Raw genomic sequence first — 25,587 nt, 5'->3', positions numbered from 1 at the left:
GGTATGCCATGTTGAAGTACATAGTATTACTGTGAAGCCTGTGTTCAGTGACATAATGTTTACACTTTAAAAAGCAATCTGCAAAAATGTTTAAGAATAGCACATTACTTTGATTTTCAATGACAAACAAAAGCAGAAAATGAAATTGATGTTAAATCAAAGAGAAAAGGTTCATGCCAAATTATTCAACATCTTTTCAACTTTTACAATGTCAGTCATATGATTAATACAATGATATATATTAATGATGTAATTTCATCTGTCCTTATACTGTACACCAACATTTGTTAGATGTACCCAGGCCTTCCTGTTACGCAGATTTAATCCCCCATGATCAGACAAGGAGTGTATCAAATTTACCCTCAAGAATAAGTCTGAGATTTATTTATTAGAGTCATTTATACAGTAGTTTTACATATCTTGACATGAAACAATTGTTTTAATATTAGTCTTGAACTTTCATTCAGTTCAAAGTCCTCTCACTTTTACATATAGTTCATTTGAAATGGTTGCACTCTCTGAGCCTCCCGCCTCAGCCAGCACATTCTGTATATTTCCCTCTGAGTCGATGACCAGTGCTGTTCTTTTCAGCTCCTCATAATGGCTCTGTCGCTGGGCCACAGCCTCGCAGGCCGCTACAACCTCCTCTGACTCAAAATCAAAGTCCTGCTCCAACTCAGGCGCATTCAAAATCTGTCTTTTAGTCTCCGCCTCCTCCTGACTCTTCTCCTTTGTGGCTAAATGTTGCTTTTGTAATCTGCAAGCCCACTGCAAGTCTTCTTGCCAGAGGGAGACTTCTGATGGGCAAAGGTGAATAGCAGTCTGAAAGGACCTGACAGCCTGAAAGAGAGAATAACAGAAAATACATTTTGCCATGCCAGTGGTTCCTCCTAAAGCATGATTTATGTTTAATTATAGACACATCAATAGACTTCTGCTGACATTGCACTAGAAAATCAATATGGAAGTTAATTTGACAGTAAATACAGAGAAAACCATACAGCAGACTGACACTCTTTAGACGCTGGTCATAAAACAGTTGATAATTAGCTCATGAAACTTCTGAAACAAAATATGGACATTACTAGCTCTAATCCAGGTTTCACGACCAGCCATGGTTATAACTTGAAAAATTAAATAAATACATAGTTTGCTGACGTTGACAATCTGATATATCCTATAAGTAGTCGGAATGCTATTAAATCATATTTCATTGGGTGCTTTCCCTTCAATGTTTCCTTGAAATTCGACAAAGATGAATAGGAGAATCAAATGCTGACTTGTGAAAAAATGTAAAATGACTACTATGCCATTTGTACAAACAAGCGCAGCTCTAACATGTCGATGCACACAAAGCTCTTGGACACGACGGAACAAGTTTTGCTAAAAATAGACGTGCATTTTTTTATACTGTGAGAATACCGTCATTATACCAGGAGGTGTGTCTATATTTGTGTCTACATCAACTTTCAGCACTCCCCATTGTTAGTATTGGTCCTGAAGAACAGGTCTGCCGCTCTGGGACCTTCTATACACACCGGCGATAGTTAAAGGATTTTTGCGTTTAGGGTTTAAGACAGGTTGTGTAACTATCATCAAGTATTCATTCAGTCAGGTCTGGACGTGCCATTTGGCAATTTAAACAACCACTAAAGCCCAAGACACATTTCTACACAAGCAAGATGTGTTCAAAGAAAGTAAACAAACATATCTGATTTACAATAGCTTCGGAGAGATAGCAAAAACAGATTTAAGTGTAGTGTATTCAAACCATTGATAGCCGAGACCTTTGATTTGTTTACATGCAAATAGCTCAACAAAACTAAAAAAGCATCTCAATTGTCTTGATATTTATTGCATTAAAAGTGTGTGTTCTGTATTACATTGCACATATTAAACAGTTTTACAAGAGAATCAGAAGCTAATTACCAAATCCACTTCTCCCAGATTAAGTTGGGCTCGACCCAAAGTCTGCCAGGCCTCCCACATAAGCGGGCGGAGCTGCACAGCCATCTCCGCAGCCTTCACAGCTGGAAAGACCTCATGGAGAATCGTCAAAACCTGTGGTAGAAAGAAAAGTCATCACAGTAAATCATCTACCAGCTTGCAGCCATTTTTAACCATTTATTTGCTGTTTATTTGCTGCTCCTATTGCTAATAAATTAAAAATTCGCCCATCCAAAATGGAACAGGTGCGTAAGAGAAGGAGAGCGCGCAGTTTGTCAAACTTAAAAAAGAAGAAATCTCTCGCACACAAGCCGAATGCAAATAAAATCCCTGTTGCTGCAAGGAAGAAATGTATTCTTTATTAAGATTATTTGGTTAATCAACATCATCGTCATAATGATTGAGGTCACAATATAATAATAATAAATGTGAATATTTTAGAAGCAAAAACAAACTGTACTCCCAAAATATATAGTGATTTTTATATCACAATAACGACTTTTGCATTCAAAAAGTTTGATTTCATGAAGCTGGCCATATACTATTGGAACAGTAACGTATTAGAATTAAGTCGGTGTAATCCCTCATTCGTCCAGGCGTGTTCCATAGTAAAAAAAGCTTCAGTTGTAGTCATCTGGACTCAGTTTGAAAAAATAGACGTTTCGACTCTCATCCAAGAGTCATTGTCAATAAAAGAATTTAGATCGAGAACTCCGATATTAATACTGTTCTGTGGTAAGTGATTAGAGGCTTCAAGGTGGAGATGCACGGCTGTGGTTCAGGACCACAGAGTGCCGTGCATCTCCACCTTGAAGCCTCTAATCACTCGTTTGAAGACGGTGAGGTGAAGGTTTTAAGCAGGGAGAAAAGATGGTTTGAAAGAGGAGTCAAGGAAGCTATTTTTGTTAAAAAAGAAAGACCTTCTTTAAACAGAAATGGAGGGCTAAGGTTTAATCTTCCTGTTATTTATAATGGGTTACTGAACCCCTGGAAAGGTAGAGGACATTTAGATGCTAATCAGGTACTCAGGGTGGTTGAGCCAGGGTCTCACAAAGACAAAGAGGATTCTAATAGCCCATTAAGATTCTGAATAGGCTAGCTCGGTAGATACAAGGGGGAGTTTCTGTTGAAACCAACAACTCTTTCTACTTCAGGAAGGCTCCTCCCAATGGGCGGGTCTTACCACAGAACAGTATTAATATCGGAGTTCTCGACCTAAATTCTTTTATTGACAATGACTCTTGGATGAGAGTCGAAACGTCTATTTTTTCAAACTGAGTCCAGATGACTACAACTGAAGCTTTTTCTACTATAGTATTAGAATTAAAGAAAATACTTGTTTTCTAACCGTGTATATGCATTTGTTGTGTGTCAAGAATCGTTATAGTATCTTGATGTTTCTTCTCACATTAAATGTTAGGATTAGGGTTAAATTTGATATAGTTTATGGTGGGTAACAGATGCACACTGTTGTGGGAGAGCAGTTTGCACTAAACCTGCTGCTTGGAACTCAGGTTTGTTTCAATCTAAACCAGCTCAGTCCAGTCTGGTGTGTTGCTGCCTGACATAGAGTCAAAGGGTCAGTGAGGACTGAGACAAACATAACCAGGATGTGGTGATGTGCCATAGGACGAACATCAGAGTGTGGCGGAAACACAGGCTGACAGAGCAAACCGTAGCCTATCATGCAGAAACTGATTATGTAGCACGTGGTTAAGAAAGTGCTGAGGGGAAGTAAGCAGTCATTGTGGGACCACTGCGGCCATCTGGACCTGTAATAACAATATCACATTATCTACTAATCAATGGGAGTAATGATGTCACAATATTGGCTGTGAAGTGCATTAGAGCAGATATTGAGTGAAATTACATTTGTTTGCTTTGTTTGTGCATAGCAACTTTCTGGGTCCTTCCCGTGCATGGGACTCTAATGGCTTCCTTCTCAAATGTCTCATAATGGACTTTTATATTAAATTAGGCCTACAGTTCTATATGTAATCTGACTACTTTGGACCCTAAGAATATATTTTATTGTATTAGTACTAGTAAATAAATACATCAGTCTACTAATTGTGGATGCCTGTGTAAGTGTGAGGAAGTGGGAAATGGTCCAGAGGCGGTCTGAAACAAGTGGCGGAGTTCTGATAAGCTTTATCAAACAATTTGGTAAGTAAATGACAATCACAGAACAGGAAAGAAAAACCGTCTCTATAAATATCTTGTGAGTTAGACATAAACCAGACCATATTACTAGGCTAAGCATTTTGATAGTTTCCTATTTATTCCTACTAAAAGCTTTTGCCCTGTTGGTTAATTATATTCAAAATAATAAGTATTCAAAATAATTAGTATTCAAAATAATTAGTATTCACCTGCGATTTCATCTCATATAATGATGGATTTTCTGGTGTGAGCTGTATTGCTTTGTCCCACTTCTTAACGGCCTCCCAATGCCTGAAAATACATTGAATTATATGTAAATAAGAGTTATGAGGATATTACTTACCAAATAAAGCTGCATACTGAACATCAAATGTTTGGGTTTAGTCCGTCTGACTCAGATTTAATATTTACAGAGCCTTTAATGTACACTCTCTTTCACAATGTTCCACTATATCTGGTTAAACATGGTTTCATATTTCCATTTGTGATTCAAACTGAGGTCAGATTTGGGTTTGGCACTACAGCTAGGACTGACAAAGACATTAAACTGTATTTCAAAAACAGAAATGTGTGGTTTTATGTTGTCTAACCCTTCTTAATACACATCTACTTAGGTCGAAGTGAAAAAGGAACTACCCGGTGTTGTAATCCATTTTCACAGTTGAGGAAAAAAATCAATCAGGAAGTTGGGCAACATGTAACAACAATCATCATAAAATACATTTTCCAGTGATTTTCACACGGTTATTCTTACACTATCAGATATGAGTAATCTCCCATTGGTTGTTTTGGAGCATTAGAAAATTAGAATATTGAGTATATATCCGATAATAAAAAATACATTAAAATGCAGAGTAATCTTTCAAACAAGAGCACTTTACAGTATTATTTCTGCCAAATTTCCCACATTGACTTTAGTTTACGGCTCCTTCAAAAAAACAGTTAAAAAAAATGCATATTAAAAAGAAAAAAGTCGGACACTTATGAGCGAATTGAACAAGCTGTTCTATTAGTGGTTGAAATCACAAGTGCTGAGTCTTTCTTACATCAAGAGCAGTTCAAATGAATGGATCTGAAAACAAGGGGTGAATCACATTAGAGGGAGAGGTCTACTCTGTCCTGCTTTACCAGACACGTCTCAAATCTCTCAGCAGCCATTATGAAGCAGCAAGACATCATTTCCTCAGCAAAATCCACTTTTATAGGTGGTGACTAAGGGTCATGACCATGTGACTGGGAATGGAGAACAACTGAGTGGTTATTAAGGGCTTTTATTGGCTCAAGGAACATCACCAAAGTTACATTTTACTAAACATCATCAACATCCTAACGGCCTTTGAAACCTCACACGTATAATGGTTTTGTGATTAATAAGTACGTTATAGAACATTAATTAAATATAGACAAAACTGATTATCATGCCATTCCTACAAGCCTGTTTGGATCTCATTTAAAGCTGGGGAACCTAATTTTCAAACCGTGAAAGGATGAAATAGGTATTTAAAGATATCTAACTCATCCATAGTGCTCACAAATCCTTTGTGTTCACATTCATTCATTTTCAGGGGCGTGCACGGCTTTTGAACAGCTTTTTCAGGCGGCAAAGTGAAGCTGGGGTGGACCACCCAAGCACAGCCAATCGGAGCGCTGCTTTAAGCTCTTACTTCCTGGCTGATACGAACTAAAATACTTTATCATCATCTGCACAGCCACAAAATGCTGCTTATACAATATACTCTTTGGATGAAATTCACTCATTTATACAAAAAAGGACCGGTCCCCAAACTTTAAGGAACTCCTGGAACTCTCTGTGGATCTTTGATGACCAGTTCGGTCCCAAACTCTGTACACAGCCACTGTAAACAATGTCAAGTCATAATCAAGACACATATTTAGCTCAAACGATGCTGCACCATAAATTGAGATCAAACTGGTTGAAAATAAGAGTTTTAGCACCCTCTTGTGGATAGAAATGTGTACAATTGATTCCCAATTGAATGCATTATTGACTTATTTCTTGTTTTGATCATTGGTGATGCTAACGACCATATCTGGGTGGCTTGTTTACAGTCTCTATAGTTTACACATGTTAAAAGCACATTTACCTTCCTTCTTCTGCGAGCAGAGAACCCTCGTCCTTCAGTCTTTGGCTCCTGGAGGCGCAGTCCTCCAGCAGAGCCTCTTTGCGTCTCTTGATCGCGTGCAGCCAGTCCACCTCCTCGGACTGTGTCTTTGCTCCTGCAGCTTTCTCAGGCTCGTCTTCAAACTGCTGCAGCACTGCTTTGGACACCTTCTCCCCAGCTTTCCTCTTCCACCCGAAAGACGCCATCTTGTATTCAATTTTAACTTGTTTAAATACCAAAAATAGGAGTTTATCTGCTAAGTCTAGGTTAATTTGTACCACTCAGCCTGATTAACGGAGCTAAGACGAATAAACAAACACACAAACAAAAAAACAACCAAACAAACCACAGGCTAATGTATATTATTCAATTCGTTACAAATTTAAGTAAAAGCTGAAATTTTCACTTCAATCAGAGGTGCATAACATTGTAATGCACAATATAATCTGATCTAAACTATCATGAGCTAGACAGCTTTAGCGAAGATTGTGACCCGGAAGTAGTGGACTTGTTTACAACCACCCTTAAAGGTATAGTGCATATTTAACGTTTACTTAAAAAAATAAATAATATAAATATATATACATACACATATATATATATATATGTATGTATATATATATATATATATGTAAAATAGATCCATGATATTTAAGGGCTTATATCTATTATATTATCATCCCAACCAGTTTTTACTCGGTTTGTTTTGACATTGCTTTTTTAGCCATTTTCATTTTAGTTTGGTTAGTTACATGATCCAAGCCACATCAATTTAATGTTTTTATTATTTCTGGGGAGAAACGACATGAAGCAAAATATGTTGTAAGTTTATTAGGCATTGCGATTACAAATTTAATCAACACTGTTGCTTTAAATTTACACTGGACAATCATATTAGGTCCCTTTAGTAATAGATCAAGTAAACTTACACAATTCTGTTAACTTAAAATGTCAGACATTCATGATCAGTTATTGTTCCCATTGTTTTTATGGTTTACAAACAATACATTATCCAAAATATTTAATTTTGTTTTAGTGAAATAGTAGTCAAGAGTCAATGCCCAACCGTACAATAATAACGCAAATATAATTGTGTGCTTTCTAAGGCAAGAGCAACGGCTTTCAGCTCCAACTTTTTATTCTAAGAAAACTGAAAAAAACAAAAACTAGATTCTACACTACACCAAGACTAAGAAGGTTATTTGTGTAATGTAACAAAATAACCAATCATGGTAAGTATTTACTTTAGAGGTAAAATTAGCAATAAACCCTTTACACCTCCATGAAGACCAATGCCTCTGTATTTAACATAGGAATTCAGGTATAATGTAAAGAGACACGTCAGTTCTTAGAAAAGCATTGTTGTTACATATCGACCTAAATCTTAACCACTTGAAAACTCTGTCAATTGATGTACTTTCTCTAAGCTCAACAAAAAAATGGATTGCATGACTTCAAGCTTGCCTTCAGTAAACCACAATAATGAAGAGGAATAGGACAAATTATTATTGCTGCTCGACAGGTTTCGGGGGGCCTTGCCAGTGTTTCTGTTATAATTACCGCACAGTCAACATAAAGACACATTTTACAATCTTAAAAAATTGTTGGTTTTACGCTTTTACTGATTTAATTGTTGAAAGGTGTGTAAGCCTAGAAGATAATGTCTCATGTCTAAAATTCAATGAGAAAGACAGAAAAATTATTCAATTAAAACAATGTGATTGACAGAAACAAAATATTGATTAAAAACACAGTAAAAAGGATAGTACACATTATCCAGCAATAGATATAAATGTAGGGAAAAAAGTATATCACCCAATGGAACCAATGCACGCACTGATAAATATATCCATGTTTTTATATAGAAAAATTTAAGGGACAGACATTTTACAAATAGGACATGATGGAAATGTAGCATGATAGCTCAATTTACAAAAGAGAAACAAAAGTGATGCAAGCATTCTTTTGTCCCCAACACACGAAATACAGGGGCATCTGCGAGTCTGTAAAGTCCAAGAGTTTGATGGGTAACTCTCGACTTACCCCGACAGCGCCCCAACACAACTGCATCACTACTCTGATCTCCACTGAGACAAAATAACAAGAGCAGCAGGAAATAAAACATTTGTGCAAAAGTGCTTCATGTATCCTATACATCTACTGCCTCATTTCCAAATCTCTTTTGTAAACTCTCTCTCTGCTGACAGCACTTGATGTTGCTCACTGGCTACAGTGCAGCAGATTCAGTGTAAATTTGTGAACAGTTGGAAACTGGTCACAAAAAACAGTCTGAGCTTATATTAAGCTTGTTGTTCATATGACAGAATGTTGTTACATTCCTGTGAGCGCAATTTCCTCATCCTTGGCCAGGATGAGCTGAGCCATTAATTGGTTGCATGCTTATTGCTGTAAAGACACTAATAGGAAAATGCTAGCAATAGGTTTTGCGAGCTATCGTGCAAGTAGTTTAATAAGATTAGCACACATCTCAAAGAACTCTATGGTGTGGCTTCCAGGTCGAGGTAAAGTCACATTGTCTGCTCCTGTGGAGTCAGTGGATGAAGTCAGTGATGATGCTAAAGAGCCCTCTGCCACCTTTGGCGGGTGCACAGTGCTGGACGTGCCAGGGGAGTCTGCCGCGTCTGCATCAGTCTTCAGAGTGGTGCGGTAGTTGCCCACCGAGCCCGACCGATGAGGGGTAGCAGTTCCAGATTTTGATTCCAACATATCATCTGCAGGTGACAGTTAACAAGGGATTTTGCACATAGCTCATTTTATCAGATACAACATTTCACATTGAACCGTTTCATGTTTTGCTATTAGGAGTAGGACAAGAGGCACATTTTTAAACTCAAAATTGTTATATCATAACTTTACTTTGAAGAATTATTACCATAAAAGCAGTCGTAGCACCAAATTATTATGTTTATTGCACTCTTCAGACGAGACATCTTGTGCCATTCTCATCATTTATACTTCCCTTCCTTTTGGTCCTTCCATATTAAAAATGGTGACATGACTGTGGTTGTGTTTTTGATGCGTTTAAGATATGTACCTCTCCTTATGGTCTCCTTAAGTTAATAATAATGACGAGATCTGCATTATTTATTTACTGCCCAGAATTAAAAATGCAAATCGCTGCATAATGAATGAGTATCCATTCAAATCGAAGATGAATCTGAACGCCATGAAAGTTTTTTACATTTGCAAAAGTTATATCATTACTTTTTATCTTACCGTCTATGCTACGAAAGTCGAGGAGGTAGGTTCTGCTGTCCACCTGGTAAAGCTGCAAGCTCATCTTGGTTTGCATCCCCGTAACTGGATTTTTTCTTCTCACACGTAAATAAAATGGATTCACAACCTAATGAAAAGAAGAAATAGATATTACATTTTTCTTTTACTTTCATCTGGTGATTGTTCGTGTCCCTTACTTTCCACTCATAGTCCAGCTGTTTCATGGCACGGCACACTTCAGTCATGATGTCATTGGGTCTACTTTGGCTGCGAATGCCCAGGTGCCACTTGGCTCTCCGGACACCCTGGTGTTTCGACTTCTGCGGGTTCAGTTCGTCCAAAGTGTGGCGAGGCCTCGTGGGCGTTTCTGCTAAGAGGAAGGGCACGCGCTCCGGGTGAGGCTTTATGACCACGCCAAAGTGCTGATCATCCAGGAAGGTGTCGGGGGGGCTCGAGGCAAGGTAGAAATCCTTGGCTTCGTTCATTATGCGACGATTGTCAATGATGAGATGGTACGCAACAGCAAGTGGGTCCTGATGGTTCCGGCTATACAAACAGGACAGAACTTCCTCCTCTGTGCACTCAAACTTCTCACACACTTCCTTTAAGGCTTCATCGTCAATGAGGTTGTTGCTATAGGAAGGATCCTCCGGGAACAGGTACTTTGGTAAATCCTGCTTGAACCACTCGTCCTCCCTGTGGGAAATGTAAACGTTATGTCACAAATCTGAGGTCGTGAAGTAAACAGAACAAAATCTAGTGCGCGCTGGAGCCGAGAATTACTTTTTAAACATACGCACCGAATTTCTTTGATTGTGGCCCTTTTCATGGGGTCGATCTGCAGCATGTGTTTGAGCAAACTGATGACCGAGGGGTTCAAATACTGCGGCGTGAAGAAGATCCCATCACAAATCTTTTTAAAAAGTGTTGGCACATGGTCATCGTCAAAAGGAAGAGTGCCACAAAGCAAAGCATAGAGAATGACCCCGCTGCTCCAGATATCCACCTCTGGTCCAGCATACAATCTGGAGACAGAAATCATCAGAACACATGTACATATTACAAATGAACTTCAAATGAAACACAATACCTTCCTGATATGACCTCAGGAGCAGCATAGTTTGGAGAACCACAACTTGTTCGCAGAAATTCTCCATCTGACATCATGTTTGACAGCCCTGAAAATAATACAAATGGACTGCATTACACAGAGATACTTAATGTAATAATCCACAGACTGCAATCTTTTTAGCCAAAGCCACTGAGACATGGCATGGCACAGCACATACACACATTTATAGGGGATGTAGGCGTGTCTCGTCTTGTTTCAGGTAAACTGGTTGTGACACAGCAACATCACAACATTCGGAATTTTTGCAATGAGTGGCAAAAAGAAAAGTACCGGTAATTACATTTTCTTCTGTAAGAGCCCGGAACACAACTAAAATGTGGTAGAGCTTTTAGAGTCTAATGAAAATGTAAACATAAATATTTGCTAAATAATTAATTTGTATATGGCGCTTAATTTAAAGATGATGATCTTATAAACAGTAGTAGAAAACCAGATAAAACAACAGGAGCACTGAAGCTACATACAGATTACCTTTCTCTCCTTAAATAAGTGTATCCGTTTGTAAAATAATTGTTGTGCTAAATTTAAAAACAGCCCTTACCAACAAGTTAGCTATGCTCTGCACAATTGTAGAAAGTACTTTCAGTTTCCATTTTGCGCAAAACAAAAGTTCCATGGAGAAAAATTAGGCCCAAAAAAAAAAAGCAAAGTAACACATTTCATAATAGTACAGTGCATAGTTCTGCCCATAGTCAAAAATCACGGTGGGGGCTGAAGCTGGGGGTTTTTCAAGAGACCTTTTTGCATAATATTGGCCATTAATGCACACGTAGACTGTCAATTATTGCCTGCTGTTATATTTGTTGCTATATAAGTACAACCTAAATTTACATGCAGTATTATGGGCCTTTGGGCCACACCACATACACCGCATACACCGGAAACCGCTGTGTTGAGACACGCAAAGTTTAAAAAGCCAGAGTATACAGCACGACTACCAGTAATAATCATTTAAAAATAAACCGTTCACGTCTTTCTTTCCTTCTCATCCTTACTGACTCTCTTGCTCACTTCTAAATTAGCCTACAAGCACAGGAGCAGAGCCAGACAAGGAGGAACACACACACACAGGTAAATCAGCTCACACAGAGAAATCAGGCATGTTCTCTGTATGTTAAGCTTCAAAATTCATGGAGAAATGAGGAACTTAATGTTTACGTGGCTAAACACAAAGTTACACAGACGTGCCTGCCCTGAACCACCTTGCAATGAAATGAGAATTTGTTGGCAAGTCCAAACCCTACCCGCGGGCCAAAAGACAACCCGCGGGCCAAAAGACAACCCGCGGGCCAAAAGACAACCCGCGGGCCAAAAGACAACCCGCGGGGCAAAAGACAACCCACGGGCCAAAAGACAACCCACGGGCCAAAAGACAACCCACGGGGCAAAAGACAACCCACGGGGCAAAAGACAACCCACGGGGCAAAAGACAACCCACGGGCCAAAAGACAAACCGCGGGCCAAAAGACAAACCGCGGGCCAAAAGACAACCCGCGGGCCAAAAGACAACCCGCGGGCCAAAAGACAACCCGCGGGCCAAAAGACAACCCGCGGGCCAAAAGACAACCCGCGGGCCAAAAGACAACCCGCGGGGCAAAAGACAACCCACGGGCCAAAAGACAACCCACGGGGCAAAAGACAACCCACGGGGCAAAAGACAACCCACGGGCCAAAAGACAACCCACGGGCCAAAAGACAACCCACGGGCCAAAAGACAACCCACGGGCCAAAAGACAACCCACGGGCCAAAAGACAACCCACGGGCCAAAAGACAACCCACGGGCCAAAAGACAACCCACGCATCACTACTGTCATTCTCACGTCTCTGATTTTGAGTGTACTCCATGTGCTCTGGTCCCGGTCTGTTGCAAAACTACCAAAGGGCAGTGAGCGGAGGTGTTTGTGGTGAGCAGGGAAATAGACCTTGCAGTGATTCCAAACTTTAAGTCACAATCCAACACTGTGGATTTGTTCGAGAACAGGAGATCAACAAACAAACGGCAGGCCTGTTTTGCAATGCAAACAAGAGCCTGCTTGACGATGAAAGGCTTCTTAGTGGCTAAGCATTCATAACACTCAAGTGACTCATTTTGATCCTAAGAGGAAGGGTCAGACGATCAAAAGAAATTCAAACAGCATTTTTGTAAAAATAAGAGATTTTAAAACAGATTGTTATAGTTTGAAATACTGGGGCCCATTTATAATAGCATATTATTATTATTAGGCCCGAGCGCCACAAGCTGGCGAGAGGCCTATTAATCTCGTAAGGCCGTGCGAAGCACGGCTGCGAAAGTGCGCACGTAGTGCGCACGAAATCGAGCGCGAAGCGCTCGCCCACTTCCAAACACTCACTAACGCACTCCTCCACTCATGCACGCCCCGTGCATACTAATTAGTTGTAGGAAAATGGAACATTACCGTTGTAAACGGGCGAAGCCCGTGCAAAAGTTCGCACTAAACGAGCACTTTACATTGGGATCATCCCCATATAAAGCACTCATTTGCGCTAAGTAGCTCACGAATACGTTCCCCATCTCTTGCATGTTCCGTGCATATAAGCATGTAATGCAAAAATTGAACATTATTACTGTATAGAGGGCCAAAAACACAAAGTGGGCGGAGCCCACTCAAAATTATCGAAAGTACCCGTCAGTGACCAGGGACCCACACCATGAGGTAGGAAAGCGCGAGCGCTTTCCAAAAATGTATAGTTTATGATATTTGAAAAATGGGAAACATTGTTTTCGCATCGGAATATTATTCTTTCTTTCTTTCTTCTTCTTCTCGGGACCAACCCCCCTATTTTTCACCCAGTGAACATTGACAAAAAGTCACAAAAATTTGCACGCCTCTAAAAATCGTGCCTCTCTACATTCTGGCTATTTCCCTTTTCTAAAATAAAAAAAAATTGGCGCGTCAGCGCCCCCAAATGTACCAAAAATGCATTGAGAGATGGGAAATGACCCAAAAAAAATCTGATCGTAGAATCATGAAATTTGGCGCAGAGGTAGATGGTGACAAGAGAAGTAAAAAATTTTATTACGGCAATGCCGTCCGCCCAACCAAATGTCGGCCATATTGCTTCAAAAATGGCTAAACATGACTTCGGAGTTTTTCCAAACGTCGTACTTTTACGAACTCCTCCCAGGGCGTTGGCCCTAAAAAGCTGAAATTTGGTGAAAATGCTACTGAGGAGTGGGACATCAAAAGTTATCCAAATTACATTGATACCTCTCACGGTCTCTGTGCGGCGAAGCCGCAAACTGTAGCTAGAATTTCAGAAATCTCCCATATTTAAAATTTCTGCCGTTTGCGCAGATAAAGTCCGAATTGCGTCAAATTAGAATCAGTTGTTAAACTCTTTGCCCTAAACCTACTTGAAGTGAAATAAATTAATTTGGAGCCACAGCGCCCCCTACAGATTTTATATGGAGGTTAAATGTTTAGTTTTGCGAAATTTTATGAAATTTGACACACAACTCAATTTTGGCCTCCCCATCAAAAAAGTCAATGAGACCCATGTCATAATTGTTATGGCGTTGCCGTAGCAATGACCAAAACCTCCCTTGTTATTCCAATGGGGAAATCGCCAGAACATGTTTACACTTTAGACTTTCACAAACTCCTCCCCCTCAGGGCATTAGCCCTATTAACCTGAAATTTGGTGAGGCTCATCTTCAGGGGTGGACCATCAAAAGGGATCCACATTTTTATTCAAAGAGTCACGGTGTCTGTGCGGCAAAGCCGCACATTTTGCCAAGAATTCAAAATAAAATTGCTTTTTGATGGTAAAACAAAGTGAGAAGATGTGACAGCTTCACAGATTCAGCAGTAGGCGTAATAAAAGGACAATTGGGGCGCGTTAGCGCCCCCTCCTCTTGCGGCGTGGCGGCGGCGTGGCGAGGGCCGATCATTGCCGCTTGCGGCTATATTTAGGCCCGAGCCCCAGCAGGGCAGAGGGCCTATTGCTCCCGCAACGCTGCCGAAGGCAGCGTTGCAACTGTCTGACCCCCGTCGCCCCTGGCAAGTACAGTGAACTAGCCCATGCCGAAGGCATGGATCATGCATACTTACTCCTGCTATGACAGAAATAAGCGCTGCATTCCTCCAAAAACCCTCCTGGCATCGTCCTGTACGCGAGAATCCATGCCGCAGGCATGGGCCATGCTTGTATCTGCTCAAATCAATGGAAGTCTATGGGGAGTGGGCGGGGCATCCCGACGGAATGGGGAGTGACCAGCGCGTAAGCGCTCGTAATGATGATTCCACCCCATGGCGGCATGGGGAAGGCTTAGAGCTTTCAAACGATGTATAATTTGTTGTTATAGTGGAAACGGCTATATTGTTTTTGCTAAAAATATTATTATTTTTATTTTTCTTGTTCTTCTGCTTTTTGATCTCTAATTTGACCCCCTGAACATGCTCAAAAACTCACCAAACTTTGCCCAAAATTCAGAATCGGCGAAAAATTTGATTTTTTCTGGGCCATTTTTTTTTTCGTTAAAAAATGGCGCGACAGCGCCACCGACAAAAGTCAAAATACATTGCGCCTATGGGAGACGCCCCGAGGTCAACTTTGGCGTAAAGCTACAAAATTCGGGACACGCATTCCTCTCGTGAGGACGAACAAAAAAAAACATTGTGGCCACGCCCCCAGACTTACCCTATGGCCACCATCTTCCTTTGAAAATGAAAATACGCTGTGTTAGTCATTTTGTTCACATCAAACTTTGACGAACTCCTCCTAGGGCGTTTTGCCCACCGACTTCAAAATCGGCGTACGTCCTCTGGACAAGTGGGGCATCTAAAGTTATTCAATTTTTTAAGATACCTTTAACGGTCTGTGTGCGGCGCAGCCGCAAAGTTGGACAACTTATTTTGGAATATTGCAGATCTAAAAATTGCTCCCATTTGATCAAAACCAGTCCGATTAGGACCAAATTTGAATCAGTTGTTAAACTTTCTAGTTTGGACCAGTTTAGGCTGACAAAATTGAAATGGCCGCGATAGCGCCCCCTACAGAGTGACCTTTAAATTAACATTGAAGGTCAAAAATTAGTTTTACCAAAATTGTCTAAACTTTACCCAAAATTCTATTTTGCCGTCCCGATCACAAAAGCCAATCACAAAAATGCCTACATTTTTACGGCGTAGTCGTAGCGATGACAGAAACCTCCCATGTTATCCCTATGGGAAAACCGCAAAATCTCTCAAATTACCACATTTTTATGTTTTACACTTCAACGAACTCCTCCTAGTGCGTTTTGCCCACCAACCTCAAAATCGGTGTACGTCCTCTAGACAAGTGGTGCATCTAAAGTTATCCAAATTTTAAGGATAACTTTTACGGTCTCTGTGCGACGGAGCCGCAAACGTTTCCCAGAATTCTGACTATTTGGCCTTCAGAGTGGCCTATAAACAATAGAGTTTTTCCAAATGACATGACATTTTGCACTAAATTCTAATTTGCCATCCTGATCATACAAGTATGAGAGCCAAAGTCATATTTTGTACGGCGTAACCGTAGCGTTGACAGAAACATCCCATGTTATCCTTATGGGAAAATCGTAGAATCGCTCAAATCACCACATTTTTACACTTCACACTTTAACAAACTCCTCCTAGGGCGAATGTCCGATCAAGCTCATATTTGGGGAAAATCATCTACACAAGCGGGCCATCAAAACTTATCCATATTTTGATTCTAAGTGCTACGGTCTCTGTGTGGCGGACCCGCAAATATATGTCAGAAATGGGAAAACAGCGAAATCTCCAAAATGACCACATTTTCACGCTTCACACTTTCACCAACTCCTCCTAGGCCGATTGCCCGATCAAGCTCATATTTGGGGAAATCATCTACACAAATGGGGCATCAAAAGTTATCCATATTTTGATTTTAAGTGCTACGGTCTCTGTGCCGTGGAGCTGCAAATATACTGTCACAAATGGGAAAAACGCCAAATCCTTGAAATGTTCACATTTATGCTTCACACTTTAATGAACTCCTCTGTGGGCAATAGCTCGATCAAGCTCATATTTGGGAAAAATAATCTACACAAGCGGAGCATCAAAAGTTATCCATATTTTTATTCCAAGTGTCACGGTCTCTGTGCGCTGGAGCTGCACATTTGACCGACATTTGTGTTCATTTGCACTGGTTAAGCACAGCATTGTACATGTCCAATGTGTCGCTGTCTTAGTTCTTAGACAATTGCGTTAGCGCCATCTCTGTAAAATGCAGAGAGCAGAGTCGGAAGGCCGGCGGCCCGCGAGGGCCGTTGGATGCCGCTTGCGGCTTTAAATTTTCTTGTTCTTCTGCTTTTTGAGCTCTAATTTGACCCCCTGAACATGCTCAAAAACTCACCAAACTTTGCCCAAAATTCAGAATCGGCGAAAAATTTGATTTTTTCTGGGCCATTTTTTTTTTCGTTAAAAAATGGCGCGACAGCGCCACCGACAAAAGTCAAAATACATTGCGCCTATGGGAGACGCCCCGAGGTCAACTTTGTCGTAAAGCTACGAAATTCGGGACACGCATTCCTCTCGTGAGGACAAAAAAAAAATATTATTGTGGCCACGCCCCCAGACTTACCCTATGGCCGCCATCTTCCTTTGAAAATGAAAACAAGCTGAGTTAGCCATTTTGTTTACGTCAAACTTTGACGAACTCCTCCTAGGGCGTTTTGCCCACCGACTTCAAAATCGGCGTACGTCCTCTGGACAAGTGGGGCATCTAAAGTTATCCAATTTTTTGAGATACCTTTTACGGTCTGTGTGCGGCGCAGCCGCAAAGTTGGACAACTTATTTTGGAATATTGCAGATCTAAAAATTGTTCCCATTTGATCAAAACCAGTCCGATTAGGACCAAATTTGAATCAGTTGTTAAACTTTCTAGTTTGGACCAGTTTAGGCTGACAAAATTGAAATGGGCGCGATAGCGCCCCCTACAGAGTGACCTTTAAATTAACATTGAAGGTCAAAAATTAGTTTTACCAAAATTGTCTAAACTTTACCCAAAATTCTACTTTGCCGTCCCAATCACAAAAGCCAATCACAAAAATGCCTAATTTTTTACGGCGTAGTCGTAGCGATGACAGAAACCTCCCATGTTATCCCTATGGGAAAACCACAAAATCTCTCAAATTACCACTTTTTTATGTTTTACACTTTAACGAAGTCCTCCTAGTGCGTTTTGCCCACCAACCTCAAAATCGGTGTACGTCCTCTAGACAAGTGGGGCATCTAAAGTTATCCAAATTTTAAGGATAACTTTTACGGTCTCTGTGCGACGGAGCCGCAAACGTTTCCCAGAATTCTGACTATTTGGCCTTCAGAGTGGCCTATAAACAATAGAGTTTTTCCAAATGACATGATATTTTGAACAAAATTCTAATTTGCCATCCTGATCATAAAAGTATGAGAGCCAAAGTCATATTTTGTACGGCGTAACCGTAGCGTTGACAGAAACATCCCATGTTATCCTTATGGGAAAATCGTAGAATTTCTCAAATCACCACATTTTTACGCTTCACACTTTAATGAACTCCTCCTAGGGTGATTGTCCGATCAAGTTCATATTTGGAGAATATCATCTACACAAGCGGGGCATCAAAACTTATCCATATTTTGATTCTAAGTGCTACGGTCTCTGTGTGGCGGACCCGCAAATATATGTCAGAAATGGGAAAACAGCGAAATCTCTAAAATGACCACATTTTTACGCTTCACACTTTAACGAACTCCTCCTAGGGCGATTGCCCGATCAAGCTCATATTTGGGGAAAATCATCTACACAAACGGGGCATCAAAAGTTAGTCATATTTTGATTTTAAGTGGTACGGTCTCTGTGCCGTGGAGCTGCAAATATACTGTCACAAATGGGAAAAACGCCAAATCCTTGAAATGTTCACATTTACGCTTCACACTTTAACGATCAAGTTCATATTTGGAGAATATCATCTACACAAGCGGGGCATCAAAACTTATCCATATTTTGATTCTAAGTGCTACGGTCTCTGTGTGGCGGACCCGCAAATATATGTCAGAAATGGGAAAACAGCGAAATCTCTGAAATGTTCACATTTACGCTTCACACTTTAACAAACTCCTCTAAGGGCAATAGCTCGATCAAGCTCATATTTGGGGAAAATCATCTACACAAGCGGGGCATCAAAAGTTATCCATATTTATATTCTAAGGGCTACGGTCTCTGTGCGGCGGCGCAGCAAATTTGACTGACACTTGTGTTCATTTGCACTGGATTGGCCATGTCCAATGTGTCGCCGTCTGTCAAGTTCTTTTTTAATTCAACACACAATAAGGGCGCCATCTTTATCAAGTCGAAAGCGCAGAGTCGGAAGGCCGGCGGCCCGCGAGGGCCGTTGGATGCCGCTTGCGGCTTTAATATTCTTTCTTTCTTCTTCTTCTCGGGACCAACCCCCCTATTTTTCACCCAGTGAACATTGACAAAAAGTCACAAAAATTAGCACACCTCTAAAAATCGTGCCTCTCTACATTCTGGCTATTTCCTTTTTCTAAAATTAAAAAATTGGCGCGTCAGCGCCCCCAAATGTACCAAAAATGCATTGAGAGATGGGAAATGACCCAAAAAAAATCTGATCGTAGAATCATGAAATTTGGCGCAGAGGTAGATGGTGACAAGAGAAGTAAAAAATATTATTACGGCAACGCCGTCCATCCAACCAAATGTCGGCCATATTGCTTCAAAAATGGCTAAACATGACTTCGGAGTTTTTCCAAACGTCGTACTTTTACGAACTCCTCCCAGGGCGTTGGCCCTAAAAAGCTGAAATTTGGTGATAATGCTACTGAGGAGTGGGACATCAAAAGTTATCCAAATTACATTGATACCTGTCACGGTCTCTGTGCGGCAAAGCCTCAAACTGTAGCAAGAATTTCAGAAATCTCCCAAATTTAACATTTCTGCCGTTTGCGCAGATAAAGTCCGAATTGCGTCAAATTAGAATCAGTTGTTAAACTCTTTGCTCTAAACCTACTTGAAGTGAAATAAATTAATTTGGAGCCACAGCGCCCCCTACAGATTTTATATGGAGGTTAAATATTTAGTTTTGCGAAATTATATGAAATTTGACACACAACTCAATTTTGGCATCCCCATCAAAAAAGTCAATGAGACCCATGTCATAATTGTTATGGCTTTGCCGTAACGATGACCGAAACCTTCCATGTTATTCCAATGGGGAAATCGTGTTTACACTTTAGACTTTCACGAACTCCTCTTAGGGCGTTAGACATATTAACCTGAAATTTGGTGAGACTCATCTTCAGGGGTGGACCATCAAAAGTTATCCACATTTTTATTCTAAGAGTCGCACATTTTGCCAAGAATTCAAAATAAAATTGCTTTTTGATGGTAAAACAAAGGGGAGAATATGTGACAGCGTCACAGATTCAGCAGTAGGCGTAATAGAAGGACAATTGGGGCGCGTTAGCGCCCCCTCCTCTTGCGGCGTGGCGGCGGCGTGGCGAGGGCCGATCATTGCCGCTTGCGGCTATATTTATCATCATTATTATTATTTTTATTATTATTATTACTGATACTAATAATAATCGGCCTACTACTACTATTGATAGTAGTAGTATTTATCATATGAAATATTGATAATATTTCATATGATAAATATGACATTTCTTTGAGTATTTATTGGCATTCATTGTCCTCCCTGATCAAACTCAGTTTAACTGGCTGACTGGAATGTAGAGTATTTAAAAATAAAAAAAATAAAAATGCCGTCTCATTTATCCATTATATGCAAATAATTTTAATCAAATTGCCTCTGATATTCACATGTTACACAATACTCACCGAAGTCTGCAATCTTAGCATTCATGTGTGCGTCAAGGAGAACATTTTCGGGCTTGAGGTCTCTGTGCACCACCATGTGTCTGTGGCAGTAATCCACAGCTGAAATGATCTGCTGGAACAAACGACGGCTCTCCTTCTCATCCAACTGTCAACACACAGGAAGTCTATTATCTCTGAGTCATCATTAGCACGTCGCACCACTGACTGCACAGCACATGTGTTAGAGCCAGTTTGGTCATAAATTAGGGTAACAGAAATATCACTTTTGTCAAGGCTTTACCTTTCCATTTTTACAGATGTAGTCAAAGAGCTCTCCTCCGGACACATACTCCATCACCATGAAGATGTCAGTGGGGGTGCTGATAACCTGGTAGCTGCACAAAACAACCAAGAATATTTGTAAGATAATATAAAAGGAACATCTTTAAATCAGGGTCAAACAGTGATGCACAGGTCCAGATCTGGTATACAGAACATCATCTGAGGCTTCACCAGGAGCTTCAGGCGAACGGTGAAGAACACGGAGAACATTTTGACATGAAGTTAAATGTCAATGTCAATCAAAATGGACAAACCATAACAAATCTCCCTTTAGTTTGGAAGACTCCCTGATTTCAGTCCATTGTCATAAAATGATGTGGCATCCATTTGTTCTCAAACCCAAAATCCACTTCAAATTAAGAGTAGGTTTCCACTCCTTCAAATCTGATGGGTTTTCAAAACGTTAATTCACTTGAGCATTATAGATTGTGTCTGTGCGTAAACAGAATGTCTGCATTCTAAAGGTTCGAACTAGATGGAACATTGGCTCCAATGCATTTTCAAAGCGGGAGTCAAGCTAACACGGCCCGTACCAGGCTGTGTGCATCTACATCACTCCATCGTCCATCCACAATCAGCAGTGTCGAGAGTAACGCGCTACTAAAGTAAGTGAGTTACAATAATAAATTACAATAATATAACACGTTACGTAGAGTTGAATGGGCAATATATCACCAGTTACAATCATGGGGCATTTTATTATGGTCTGCTGTTGGCACGGACTTTTCACTGGTGCAGTAGCGGAGCTTCTTCAGGCCAGTGTGAGCAGAAATGCCATCAGAGCGTCAGTCAAACCCGTCTTCATCCCTCACAGTGTCCTTTACGTACACACTCACACAGCCCACCCCAGTACTGCTCAGATTATGGAGAAAAGTCCTTAGCGCCTCTTGGCTCTGTGCCGGTTCACGCCTTTTCCTCTATCTCATCACAATATCACACCAACATCCGTGCCTTGCTTATTACGCAGCGATGAGGCAAACACCAGGCTAAACGTACACAGACTGATCTAACTAACTCCAAAGTGTCCTAGAGGAGGATCGAGAGGTTTCCTATTGTTGTATATATATATATATTTATATTTATAACGTGCACCTGGTCCTGGCCTGCTGTCTAACTCCAGTTTTACAAGTGTATAATTGTGTTTTGACACTAAAATATAATAGAGTTGATTTCAAGCAAAGGTTCTAAAACTGTGGGGCACATGAGTCTAAACTCAGTACAAAGGATATAGGCCAGGACTATTCAACATAAGGCTCACGGGCCAAATCAGGTCCTCCAAGCAATTTAATCCGGCCCACAACCCATCTTCTAAATATTACAAAATGTTGTTTACTGGTTTAATTCTTGGTTAGTACTAGTCTAGTCCTAGTTAATTCTGATTCACTAGAATGGCAATTTTTCCAAACAATGTTGGTAAAGCATTTTGAATGTTATTTTTCACAAAAATAGAATCTATCAGCAGATATTTTATTGTATAAAATCAGTTTATTGATACAGTGTTGGAGATTATTTGTGCGACGCAAAATGTTGTTACAATTATGGCGTGTTGTGCCCCTCCGGCCCAGAAGCCTTGGCCCTCAGAAAAATGATGTTAAATTGCCCAGCTATAGGCACAGTTACAGCTCATTTGAAACCTAATGGTATAAATCAGATGATACATGGACAGCTATATTGAAATGCATATCTACATAGATGACCAGATCTATGATGATTGGAAAATGCAATGTTATAATATTATATAAAAAAAAAAACTAACTCCAAAGAAACACAAGTAGTGTTATATTTTTAGGACAGCAATATTGCAATACAAACATTACATTTTTACATATTACATTAGCATTGTAACTAGTAATATACAATTAGTATTTCAGAGTAACTTCCACAACACTGACCTCAGTATGTCAGTATGAACCTCAGTAAATTGTCTGAGAATAAATAACTGATACTGTTTTTAAAACAATTAGTGTTTTGTGGTTTGATATCCAATAATATGTAAAAAAGTCAGGGAAAAGTTCAAACACAGAAACACGTCAAGTTGGGCTTTACTCACTGTTTCATTGGCTTCGTTTCAAGGCAAATGAGCTGTAAAACTCCAATAGTGCATACAAAACAAATATACTGTAACAAATGCCATAATTGATGATGTATTATGTATTCAAGTGTATAGAGTTACAACAGCAGCAAAGACCTGGACCCAGAAATTAATGATTGACTACAACAACTCGGAATCCAAAGAATTCAAAGTCCCAAATCAAAGCAATAAACTGGCCATTGACCAATGGCGACAAAATACCATGCCACATTTAATTAAGTTAAATGAGAGTTATTTTTGTGTTGATATAATATTATTGATTGAAACTATTGAAATAGTATAGCAATGACCAGTGAATAAACTTAACTTTGTCATTTGATTTATCATAAATATGAAAAAAGCCAACCTCATAATAATGTATTACTGCATGTCGAGTGTAGTGCAGGTGAAGTTCAGTCTGGACTCTGCCCCAGTGTTTTGTACTTAAACTGTCCAAGATGGTATCGCTCTAGCACAAGCAAACACAGTTTACATTCCTGTGCGCGCATGATATGAAACTGCTATTTTAGGGAGATAGCAATTCCTGACTTTAATTTATGCCCAAAAAATTTGCCTGGGAACTTTCTAAAACGAACAGACTTGAATGATACAATTAATTCAGATCTTGACAACTATGGCAACATTATCCTTATCTACAGTCGTTATCTAGAAGTCCTAATCCAAAAATAGTTCATTGAGAGGCATTAAAGCACATATGTGAGATTACAGAAGAGTGAAGAGTGTAATGAAGGACTTACAGTTTAATTATGTGAGGATGCCTGAAAAGTTTGAGGTTCTGGATCTCCCTGCGGATTTTCCCCACAACATCCAAACTGCGGATCTTTTGCCTGTTGAGGATCTTCACAGCCACTTGGTGCTTGGTCAGTTCATGTTGGCCAACTAAAAAAACAAGGCAAAGCAAAACACTAGATCTCTTTCCCCAAAACAGTCCTGTGCCAACACTTAAGAACAGAGATGATGGCAAATTAGTAAAGACATTAACCACAAGTTGAGTGCCCAGTGTTTCAGGTACACGAATGTAAATCTGCTCATAAGCAGGCCTTCTTGCAGCGCATTGTGCCCCTCTTTAGCCTCTCTTTAATGACAGCCTGGGGCATCAGTTCAGGTGAACAACATCCTGTGCTGCACAATGGAAACTTGAAGAGAGCAAAGTCGAGCGGTTACTTTGAACAGTTAGGTGGGAGGACACCTCTTTGGTTAATTTGTACCCAGCGTTCCTTTTAGCTGGCGTTACCAGCGGCATCGGGTCGGAGATTTAGAGTCACTTCCCGGTCTAAAGCCTGGAGACTTGTGGCTCGTTGATTCCGCTCAATACGCAGTGGCTGTCAGCTAAACACAGTGTATAAAGATCCTGTTGTAAACAACCAAAGATAGTCTTGACACAGTTAACATCCATCCCTTATGAGGAAAAAATGTACACACTATATTTTGCTTAACTAAGAAGATAGGTGACAAGACAACAAGTGTGTTAACTTCAAGCGGAACAAGTTAGCTTTCCTAATGCTAAATTAGCAATGAGCTAGTAGCCACCATCTTTCAGTTTGCAGCACGCAGTTGAAACATACCTTTAACCTTCCCGAATGTTCCCACTCCGAGAGTGTCACCCAGAATATAATGTCCAATCTTAACTCTTCCTTCGTGTTTCGTTTTTTCTGTCGCCATCTTCCCGCAGTGGCCTTGCGGCAAGGTTTTATGTGCGGGCAGAGATGGTCCAAGCTCGGCGACGTGCGTCTACTTCAGCCGCTCTGCCGAGGAGGAGCCGCGCGGCCGTGAAAAACGTATGCTACGTTATGATGCGTTCACTGTTCACTGGGAACTCTCCAACACATTCTCATACTCCAAACATAATATAACAACCATAACAGACAAGTGATCAATAATTATTCTTAACGCAAGCAACAACACATTCTCATACTCCAAACATATAACAAACATAACAGACAAGTGATCAAGAATGATTCATAACGCAAGCAACAGAGCCCCTATTAACAAAGAGGCTTAAGAAGGACTTGAGCTTTTGCAATGTGTCTTTTCCCCTCTTTAATAACGTTTCTTGAACATTCTTCATTATAGTTTTTTTCTTAGTGTATTTGGTTTGGACACTAGAATAATAAACGGGCTTCGCTACCACAGTGGCTTTTCATCCATTTCATCTACAAATGTTTAGGCGGCTTTATAAAACCATGTTGGAATGTTCGATAGACTTGTATTGAAATTAACACGAATTTCTGCAAACAACGCTTTGACCGTTAGATGTCAGTGTCGTTCCAAAATATAAGCCTGACTTTTCGACCGTAATGAATAAAACTTGTAAATAAATATTTACAAGCTTTATATAGTTTTATATAGTGATCTATGAGGAATTTTATAATGACAAAATAAATGTATGTATTATTTTGTAAATATGCACTCCAGAGTACTGTTATATGTAAATAATACATATAAGAATCTAAAAGTATACATTTAAATTAGACCAATTCTACCAAACCCAATAGACAAATTACCCCACAGCACCTAGTTCAACTTATCAGTGACTTTCTCGGATAAATATTGTCGTATGACACTTTAGTAAAGAAATTTCCCTAAACTGTTAAATGTTTTGTAGCTTGCAAATCGGCCTAACAACAGGACAATTACCATACTTGTTTTTGAAAACGTTTCTTTGATTAAAAACAGTTTTCCTCCCAAGAATGTCAAAGTTTACCTAACCTTGTTTTGGAT

The 25,587-nt window shown here is 40.1% G+C and overlaps 2 protein-coding genes across 2 annotated transcripts; both read right to left on the bottom strand.

Annotated features, from left to right (window-relative positions):
- Positions 1–369: 369 nt before the first annotated feature.
- Positions 370–6,516, bottom strand: ttc33 (tetratricopeptide repeat domain 33). Its single transcript, XM_072454560.1, has 4 exons — positions 6,216–6,516; positions 4,320–4,401; positions 1,930–2,061; positions 370–840 (listed from the first exon to the last, which is right to left on the bottom strand). Exons 1-4 carry the CDS (start codon positions 6,437–6,439, stop codon positions 469–471), a joined length of 810 nt encoding a protein of 269 aa, XP_072310661.1. The 5' UTR covers positions 6,440–6,516; the 3' UTR covers positions 370–468.
- Positions 6,517–8,048: 1,532 nt separating this feature from the next.
- prkaa1 (protein kinase, AMP-activated, alpha 1 catalytic subunit) lies at positions 8,049–24,611 on the bottom strand. The gene is made up of 9 exons (XM_072454559.1): positions 24,432–24,611; positions 23,604–23,745; positions 20,734–20,827; positions 20,454–20,598; positions 10,561–10,648; positions 10,271–10,495; positions 9,668–10,166; positions 9,471–9,597; positions 8,049–8,965 (listed from the first exon to the last, which is right to left on the bottom strand). The coding sequence occupies exons 1-9, from the start codon at positions 24,526–24,528 to the stop codon at positions 8,685–8,687; spliced, it is 1,698 nt and encodes a 565-aa protein (XP_072310660.1). The 5' UTR covers positions 24,529–24,611; the 3' UTR covers positions 8,049–8,684.
- Between the last annotated feature and the right edge of the window lie 976 nt (positions 24,612–25,587).

Source organism: Eucyclogobius newberryi, unplaced genomic scaffold (assembly GCF_026437365.1).
Source record: "Eucyclogobius newberryi isolate DKJ021-1_F unplaced genomic scaffold, fEucNew1.0.hap1 SCAF_2, whole genome shotgun sequence".
Taxonomy (NCBI): domain Eukaryota; kingdom Metazoa; phylum Chordata; class Actinopteri; order Gobiiformes; family Gobiidae; genus Eucyclogobius; species Eucyclogobius newberryi.
The sequence above is the reverse complement of the archived record's forward strand: the minus strand, read 5'-3'. Positions and strand labels throughout refer to the sequence as shown.